Genomic DNA, 10,000 nt, shown 5'->3' with positions numbered 1-10,000 from the left:
GTGGATAAACTGGACTGGCCTCTGAAACTCCAGCAGAGTCCAGCTGAGCTGCAGCAGACTCTCATCACCTGACTAGCATTAGTGACGCTTCAAGACCCACTACCAATCCTATTTAGACCCAGACCGATTCTACCAAGTCTTCTAAATTACATTTTCACAACTTTTCAAAAATAGCAGACCTACACGCTCGTAGCGCGCCACTCGGTGGCGCTCTACGAGCTTGTAGATCTGCTATTTTTCAATAGCTAAAGTATAGAACATAATGCTTAAAACACCCAAAAGGGGTTCCCGTCCATTACGTATAACAGGAAGGTTTGCCAAAAGCCGATTTGTTTGACTGACATGCTGTGAAGAATGCTCAGAGCTGGATCCAGGCGGTTTATTGGGTTGGATCATGATGTAATGTGAACCTGGCTCTGAGAGCAGAGATGCTGGATCAGATCCTGATCCATGAGGAGGATTTGAGCTGACAGAGACAGACATCCTGGGAGGATTCCTTCTCCTCTCTTAACGGTTTTTACTTTAAACTTTACTGCTCCTGGCGGAACGTTCCGTCAGAAGGAATCCAACCAGCAACTGCTTCTGGCGTATACTGTTCCGTCTGATAAGCTTTATTATTATTATTATTTTTTTTATCCCACGATTTTGTAACCCATTTTTCACCCCTGTGTCAATCATCTAATGTGATCCTGGGCTCTACACACCCTCCACCAACCTAGTCCCCATATATGGGGGACAAGGGGAGAGCAACGGACTTGAACTCATGCTTCCTTCATGCCTGAGTGTCCAAGTTGCTCCTTTACACCTGACAGGGGGGAGTTTCCCTGGTTGGACGTATAGCGCGTGGAAGGAACACGTTATTCCAACCAGTTCCTTTCCCCTCCATCAGGCGCCCCGGCTGGCCAGGGGGAGGCAGTTTAGAGACCAGGATTACTGCATGTTTTTTGTGAGGGTACCTACCCTAGGGGACACGGGGAGAACATGCAAACTCCACACAGAAAGGCCCTTTCGCCAACCCCGCCTTCAGGTATGGGCACTGATGACGCGGAGGAGGAAACACGCCACCAGCACCCACAGCGTCCCGAGCGGGAATCGAACCCAGGACCTTCTAGCTGTGAGGCGACAGCACTACCAACTGTAGTGCCACCGTGCCCCCTGATAAGCTTTATTATTGATATCATTTGATTGACACGGGTCTGGAGTTGGACTGACCCCCATAAAGTAGGCGGAGGCCAAACAAACAGGGAGTCTACGAGGGACCTGGATATAAGTGTGTTCTTTAACATCTCCTTTAATCAAGCTATAGCTAAAACAAACGGGGACAAACACACGAGGGACCTGGATATAAGTGTGTTCTTTAATACCTCGTTAAACAAGGCTATAGCTAAGCCTTATAGCTATAGCTACAAGAACGGTTGAGGCTCGAGACATTCTGCAACAACCTGGTGAGATCGTTTGTCTTTTATTTATTTATTTCGACATCCCACGAGGATCCGCATTTTTGTTCTTCTTTTCTTTTGGAGTACATTCATTTGGATTACATTCGCTACGGGGATGGATGAAGTTTCGTTTGGATCATATTTTGCTTTGGAGCGAGTTTTACGTTGGGGAGGGAACTCTGTGGGAGTAATAAACTTTGTTTGGAAACACACCACCACAGAACTACAGAACAATAAGGCGTGGGCGTGTGTGAGACACGGACACGTTCGGTTCACTCATTCATTCATTCACTCATTCATTCAACTCGCTGTTTAATCTGTCTGTATATTATTCTGCTTTGATGAGATAAATGGGTTATAAATTAATAACTTGACTGTTTACTGCTTGCTTATTTAGGCTATTTCATTATATATTCAACCTTATCATTATTGTGTCTTAAAGGGAGATCATTCACAACCCGTGATGTAAATAATTAATATCAGTGATAGACATATCTGACCGTTACACTTTTCCCACCACTGCATACAGTACTGTACATTCACCCAAACAAATAACGTATTTTCTATCAATTTCACACTATACAGTAAAAACCTTGAATTCATGGAGATTTAGTTTTTTGTTCTTTTTGTCGCATTCCTATAAGACTATTAATTTGATAATGTATGCTCTGTCGTACCCGTACTGTGCCACTTTGGGAACCACTCATTTAACCAGAGACAATTTTAACCCATTCTGAACGGGAACCCATGTTGGTGTTAGCATCATGTCATGCTTTAGCTATTGAAAAATAGCAGATCTACAAGCTCATAGCGCGCCACCGAGTGGCGCGCTACGAGCTTGTAGGTCTGCTATTTTTTAAACATCGAAGAACGACTGACATTTTTTTTAGAATCTGATCTCAGGTCAGAATGGGTTCATCAGACCAGTGTGTTGTCCAGTGGAAACCTCGTATGAATCTGATCTCAGGTCAGAATGGGTTAATATAAGATAACGTTAGGTCATTTCTTCTAAGTTTGCCAGACAGAAGGAGAGGTGGAGAAAGAAAGAGAGAATAAAAAAAAGGGGGCGATGATGAGGAACTAGGAAAGGGTCAGAGAGACAGACTGGGAATTATTGCGAAAGCAGTGAGCACTTACTATGAGACCTAGCAGATCATGTCTGTCTGTCTGTCTGTCTGTCTGTCTGTCTGTCCCGCTTTTGTGCCCATATATGGAGCTGAGTGATTTGTGTCACCATGACTCAGCCATAACCATATAAGGAGTCCCCAAAGCAGCTATACGTCCAAAACCCAAATATGTAAGAGCTGCGTTCGCTTCCCGCGTTTGCGCGTCTTACTGGTGGTGAAACCACAGATATAATTAAATGAGAAAACCAAACTCTGTGTCTCGTTAAGTGGTCTGTATGTACAGTAAAGGGCATTGTACTGTACTGTGGCAGCCATCGCTGACTGAGTAGAGAGGCCATCTGGTTGGCTGCGGTGGAATTTTAATGGGAAGTAGATTCTACAGTACATTTTATATACTCAACTTAATCCATTTTGACCTGGGAACTATTCTACAAAATGTCTTCTGAATCCTGACAGTTTTACTGAAAAAAACATGTTTCTATATGTCAGTCGTTGTCAAACATTTTCATGTCAAGGACCCCATGAAATTATATGTATTTGGCCGGCCGACCTCCATCTGAGAATATGTTGTTCCAGTGACCACCTCCCAGAAGCAAAGATTTGAGTTAAAAACGTTCGCTCTGAAAGAAAGAATGTATATTCAAAGATTTGCGCCACGTTTTCACGATTTTTCAAAAATAGCAGACCTGCAAGCTCGTAGCGCGGCACTCGGTTGTAGATCTGCTATTATTCAATGGCTAACAATGCTTAAAACACGACAAATTTGAGATACTTTTACTTTACTTGAGTAATTTTCCACCAATAATTTATACTCCACTGCATCTCAGAGGCAAATACATGTATACTTTTTACTTTTCTATTTTCTTTTCTTCATGATGATTGTTCATGAATCGTAATCAAGGCACACGTTTGAAATTATCGTCTATAAATCATATGGATTTGAGGTGATAATTATTGCCCAGCCAGCCCTACTGGGATCTCTTTTTAACCCATTTTGGGGCGGGGACCCCTTTTGGTGTTACCATTATGTTATGCTTTAGCTATTCAAAAATAGCAGATCTACAAGCTCATAGCGCGCCACCGAGTGGCGCGCTACGAGCTTGTAGGTCTGCTATTTTTGAAGAATCGAAGAACCACTGACATAGAAACATAGCTTTTTCAGAAAACTGTCAGGATGTAGAAGACACTTATAGAATCTGATCTCAGGTCAAAGAGTGTCAGGACCGTGTGCATCCTGTGCATGCTTTGTCATGTCACTTTAACCTGACATGTGTTCATTTTTACGCATACACGGTTATAATGAACTCTGCATTCTGGTGTGTAGCACTCCTGTCCTGCACCAGGGCCCATTCCACATTCCATTCCCCCGCGTGCGCGAACACACGCACGCACACACGCACGCACGCTCAGAGAGATGGATAGAAATGCCATTAAACGGGGGACTGTAGCCTAATTCATGTCAAACTGGGGGTCCTTAAAAATCCTTGATCTCCACGTGAGCGGCTAGCTGTCCCTCACAGCGTGTTTCAATTAGCACGGCGACTTTGAAGACGCAGCCCAGACCGACCGCCGACCGACTGACTGACTGGAGAACAGAAAGGAGAGAGAGAGAGAGAGAGAGAGAGAGAGAGAGAGAGAGAGAGAGAGAGAGAGAGAGAGAGAGAGAGAAGAGAGAGGAGTGTGTGTGTGTGTGTGTGTGTGTGTGTGTGTGTGTGTGTGTGTGAGAGAGAGAGAGAGAGAGGTGTCATCGTTATCTAGGATCCATAATGAGCTGCAGCTATAGGGCCCCGCCCACATGTCTGCAAGTCCTACAAATCACATCAGCTCTCACTATGAACACACACGCACCTGTTGCACTGATTTACTATCAACACCAAAACCATGAGATACAGTATAAGAGCTTCTGTCTGTCTGTCTGTCTGTCTGTCTGTGTGCATTTATATAGCGCCTTTATCCAAGGCGCTTTACATAGATTGTGCATTACATTCACCCATTCACACACATATTCATACACCTTTACATAGATTGTGCATTACATTCACCCATTCACACACACATTCATACACCGATTGCGGCGGAAGCCATGCAAGGTACACCAACCAGCACATTTGGGGAGCAATTTGGGGTTCAGTGTCTTTGCCCAAGGACAGGAGGAGGAGCCGGGATTCGAACCGCCGACCCATGGATCATTGGACGACCTGCTCTACCTCTGGAGCCACAGTCGCCCTGCCTGCCTGCCTGCCTGCCAGCCAGCCAGCCAGCCAGTCATTAACTACAGCTCAGATGTGGTGTGGTGGGTGAAACCAGCCACGGTAGCCCCCCCCCCACCTCTCACCTCAGCCAGAAATGTGTTCTCAGTGTGTGAGACGTTTAGCCCTGGCTGTGCAACGTAAGCCTGCTAACAGACGTGGCATTGTGTCCTTCTTGTGCATCATGTGAGCTCCTAAACGCTCCTACGTTCTCTCTCCTCGGCCACAGCCAGGCCACATGGTGGCTACTGTCTCTAACAAATCTATATAATACTTATATACCTATACTGTACACATCTTTTGACGTCCCACACGACTCAATATTGGCCATTGACAATGAAAGGAGAAATTAGGTCAAAAGTCCACCAAATATGACATAGAGACATAGGAGAACAAGTAAGACGCGCAAACGCGGGAAGCGAACGCAGCTCGTACATATTTGGGTTTTGGACGTATAGCTGCTTTGGGGACTCCTTATATGGTTATGGCTGAGTCATGGTGACGTAACAGCGGGACAGACAATTGCATCAATCACAAACAAATCACTCAGCTCCATATATGGGCACAAAAGCGGTACAGACACACAGACAGACAGACAGACAGACATGATCTGCTAGGTCTCATAGTAAGTGCTCACTGGTTCGCAAACAGGCATTTTGATTGGCCAGTATGAGATGATGCATGATGATGTATTGTACGATGATAAGAGTGCCCCTCACTTCACGCTCGGTGTGATTTTTTATAACCTAATCAATTCGGCTCGATGCAACACACGCCATTTTGGAATGGAAAGAACTTCAAAACCCTTTTGGTGTCACCGACGTAATGAAGGCTCAGCTGTTCCAAGCTGGTCAAACAGGGTCAGAGACAGGGTTCTGCTATTGTGCATGTTGGATCACTGGAAACACTCCGCTACACCAGACAGTGGATCTCATCTCAAAGTGTCCTTGAGTGGGTTCCAAATGGCCATGTACGGGTCTGTAACTCTGAGAGTGTTTGCTTCCATTTGTAGGGAGGCATACTTTGGTTAGACATAGCATTGGTTAGACATAGCATTGGTCCGACCGGATTAAGGTTGGTGAGGGGTGCGTTAAAACGACCGGATTAAGGTTGGTGAGTGGTGTGTTAAAACGACCGATTAAGGTTGGTGAGGGGTGCGTTAAAACGACCGGATTAAGGTTGGTGAGGGGTGCGTTAAAACGACCGGATTAAGGTTGGTGAGGGGTGCGTTAAAACGACCGGATTAAGGTTGGTGAGGGGTGTGTTAAAACGACCGGATTAAGGTTGGTGAGGGGTGCGTTAAAACGACCGGATTAATGTTGGTGAGGGGTGCGTTAAAACGACCGGATTAGGGTTGGTGAGGGGTGCGTTAAAACGACCAGATTAAGGCTGGTGAGGGGTGCGTTAAAATGACCGGATTAAGGTTGGTGAGGGGTGCGTTAAGACGACCGGATTAAGGCTGGTGAGGGGTGCGTTAAGACGACCGGATAAAGGTTGGTGAGGGGTGCGTTGAGGGTTAAGGTTAGGTTTAGGGTTAGGGTGAGAGTTTGAGATATCAGACCAATGGTATGTCTAACCAAAGTATGCACCCTTTCAGAGTCATGGGGGGGGATCCTTGAAATAAATAAAAAGACAGACAGACAGACAGACAGACAGACAGACAGACAGGTACCTTCTGGTTGAGGCCTCTCTTCCTGATCCTCCTCCCGGTACTTCCTGTGGACAGAACCAGAACGCACAGCAGGAACACCGCGGGCGCCGGGACCGCGCCGCACCGCGCTGCCATGATGTCACTTCCTCCTCTGGTTAACTCCTCCCCCTGTACAGTAACGTGGTGCGACAAAGTATACTCTGTGAGTATTATGGTAAGTATAAAGTACTCTGTAAGTATTATGGTTAAGTATTGTCACGGTGCGACTCAAGAGAAGTAATATAGGACTAGACACAGGTGAACAGAACAAACAATCAACACAGGGATTGGCTGGGAGACCAACAGGACACAGCTGATTGGCTGGGAGACCAACAGGACACAGCTGATTGGCTGGGAAACCAACAGGACACAGGTGGAGGAAACTAGTAATCACAAGGAGGTGAGACAAGACAGGCAAACAACTAGGCAGAACAGGAAACACTAGGGCATCACTACAAAATAAAAGTACACAGTACATGGATTATAGTTCATTGACAATACAGTTCGTGACAAGTATTATGGTAAGTATAAAGTACTCTGTAAGTATTATGGTAAGTATAAGTAAACAACACCTACCATCATCCCCAGTAAACAACACCTACCATCAGCCCCCAGTACTAACACCTACCATCAGCCCCCAGTAAACAACACCTACCATCAGCCCCCAGTAAACAACACCTACCATCAGCCCCCATTACTAACACCTACCATCAGCCCCCAGTAAACAACACCTACCATCAGCCCCCAGTAAACAACACCTACCATCAGCCCCCAGTAAACAACACCTACCATCAGCCCCCAGTAAACAACACCTACCATCAGCCCCCAGTAAACAACACCTACCATCAGCCCCCAGTAAACAACACCTACCATCAGCCCCCAGTAAACAACACCTACCATCAGCCCCCAGTAAACAACACCTACCATCAGCCCCCAGTAAACAACACCTACCATCAGCCCCCAGTAAACAACACCTACCATCAGCCCACAGTAAACAACACCTACCATCAGCCCCCAGTAAACAACACCTACCATCAGCCCCCAGTAACCAACAACTACCATCAGCCCCCAGTAAAAACACCTACCATCAGCCCCCAGTAACCAACAACTACCATCAGCCCCCAGTAAAAACACCTACCATCAGCCCCCAGTAACCAACAACTACCATCAGCCCCCAGTAAACAACACCTACCATCAGCCCCCAGTAAAAACACCTACCATCAGCCCCCAGTAACCAACAACTACCATCAGCCCCCAGTAAAAACACCTACCATCAGCCCCCAGTAAAAACACCTACCATCAGCCCCCAGTAACCAACAACTACCATCAGCCCCCAGTAAAAACACCTACCATCAGCCCCCAGTAAAAACACCTACCATCAGCCCCCAGTAAAAACACCTACCATCAGCCCCCAGTAACCAACACCTACCATCAGCCCCCAGTAAAAACACCTACCATCAGCCCCCAGTAACCAACAACTACCATCAGCCCCCAGTAAAAACACCTACCATCAGCCCCCAGTAACCAACAACTACCATCAGCCCCCAGTAAAAACACCTACCATCAGCCCCCAGTAACCAACAACTACCATCAGCCCCCAGTAAAAACACCTACCATCAGCCCCCAGTAACCAACAACTACCATCAGCCCCCAGTAAAAACACCTACCATCAGACCCCAGTAAACAACACCTACCATCAGCCCCCAGTAAACAACACCTACCATCAGCCCCCAGTACTAACACCTACCATCAGCCCCCAGTAACCAACAACTACCATCAGCCCCCAGTAACCAACAACTACCATCAGCCCCCAGTAAACAACACCTACCATCAGCCCCCAGTAACCAACAACTACCATCAGCCCCCAGTACTAACACCTACCATCAGCCCCCAGTAACCAACAACTACCATCAGCCCCCAGTAAACAACACCTACCATCAGCCCCCAGTAACCAACAACTACCATCAGCCCCCAGTAAAAACACCTACCATCAGCCCCCAGTAAACAACACCTACCATCAGCCCCCAGTAAACAACACCTACCATCAGCCCCCAGTAAACAACACCTACCATCAGCCCTCAGTAAACAACACCTACCATCAGCCCCCAGAACTGAACACCTACCATCAGCCCCCAGTAAACAACACCTACCATCAGCCCCCAGAACTGAACACCTACCATCAGCCCCAGAACTGAACACCTACCATCAGCCCCCAGAACTGAACACCTACCATCAGCCCCCAGAACTGAACACCTACCATCAGCCCCCAGTAAACAACACCTACCATCAGCCCCCAGAACTGAACACCTACCATCAGCCCCCAGTAAACAACACCTACCATCAGCCCCCAGCACTGAACACCTACCATCAGCCCCCAGAACTGAACACCTACCATCAGCCCCCAGTAAACAACACCTACCATCAGCCCCCAGTACTGAACACCTACCATCAGCCCCCAGTAAACAACACCTACCATCAGCCCCCAGAACTGAACACCTACCATCAGCCCCCAGTAAACAACACCTACCATCAGCCCCCAGAACTAATCACCTACCATCAGCCCCCAGTAAAACACACCTACCATCAGCCCCCAGTAAACAACACCTACCATCAGCCCCCAGTACTAAACACCTACCATCAGCCCCCAGTAAACAACACCTACCATCAGCCATAAACTAAACTAAACTAAACATTTTCCGTCTTAGTTTTAGTCTACGAAAAACAACACTGCATGATACCAGTGACGGAACCCATGACCTTGTGGTCCGAAGTCAGTTGGTACCTTCCGGCTAACCGGAAAGGGGTATCCCACACAGTGCTCAACCCAAAATATGATACTCCACTGTCTGCAAGTTCCTCTGTCACATTTGTTCTTCAGTTGTAAGTATTGGAGTATAGGCTACTTAATTGCTTTATAGTTTAAGGTTAAAGTAAATGCTTTAAATTAAAAAAAAAAAAAAAAGTATTCGAAAGTATATATGACACTTTCCTTTTGACATTGTCGTATTGAAATTTGGAAATGTTTGCCAAAGACAATTCAGAGACTTTCCAAAAAGTACAACATTTTGTCTTTGAAACTTTAATGGAGTGAAGATAAGATAAGATAACAAACTATAATTTCAATTAAAATATACCCAAAAAAAGGTACTTCAATAAGTACAGAACTCTAGTCAATGTCACTACATCCTATAATTCCTCCACCTTCCCTTCCTCTTCCTCTTACCCGTCCTGCCTCAGTCAGAAGTGTCTCCCCCGGCCCGGCCTTTCCTGTGCTGGTGTCACTGCTCCAGAAGTTCTGCCACCCCGTGAGAAAAGTTCTGAACCACTGACTGAACGGGTCGGTTCTGCCGGTCGGTACGTTAAACTGCGCTGCTGTGTATAATAAAGTCCAGTCTCTTCTCCGCGGCAGCAGCTCAGCTGCAGCAGTGCAAGCCTGCAGAACCTCCGCTTCTCCTCGTGTGTGCACTGGCACCGTGTTTGTGTCAGAGATTACAC

The 10,000-nt window shown here is 46.6% G+C and overlaps 1 protein-coding gene across 2 annotated transcripts in view; it reads right to left on the bottom strand.

The window, feature by feature from the left end:
* The window catches only part of wfdc1 (WAP four-disulfide core domain 1), a 21,832-nt gene extending 11,838 nt beyond the window's left edge, over window positions 1-9,994 (bottom strand). For both annotated transcript variants that reach the window (XR_013963967.1, XM_080761937.1), the window contains exons 1-2: window positions 9,729-9,994; window positions 6,488-6,634 (exon numbers count right to left, since the gene is read on the bottom strand). Coding sequence is in view for 1 of the 2 variants with exons in the window: in XM_080761937.1 (XP_080618063.1) it covers window positions 6,488-6,601 (114 nt within the window). In the remaining variant the exon portion in view is untranslated. The remainder of the gene's footprint in view (window positions 1-6,487; window positions 6,635-9,728) is intronic.
* Window positions 9,995-10,000: the final 6 nt, after the last annotated feature.

This window comes from Protomyctophum bolini (assembly GCF_963924005.1).
Source record: "Protomyctophum bolini genome assembly, chromosome: 4".
Lineage (NCBI taxonomy): Eukaryota > Metazoa > Chordata > Actinopteri > Myctophiformes > Myctophidae > Protomyctophum > Protomyctophum bolini.
Note: the sequence above shows the minus strand (reverse complement) of the source record. Positions and strands in the feature narration are given on the sequence as shown.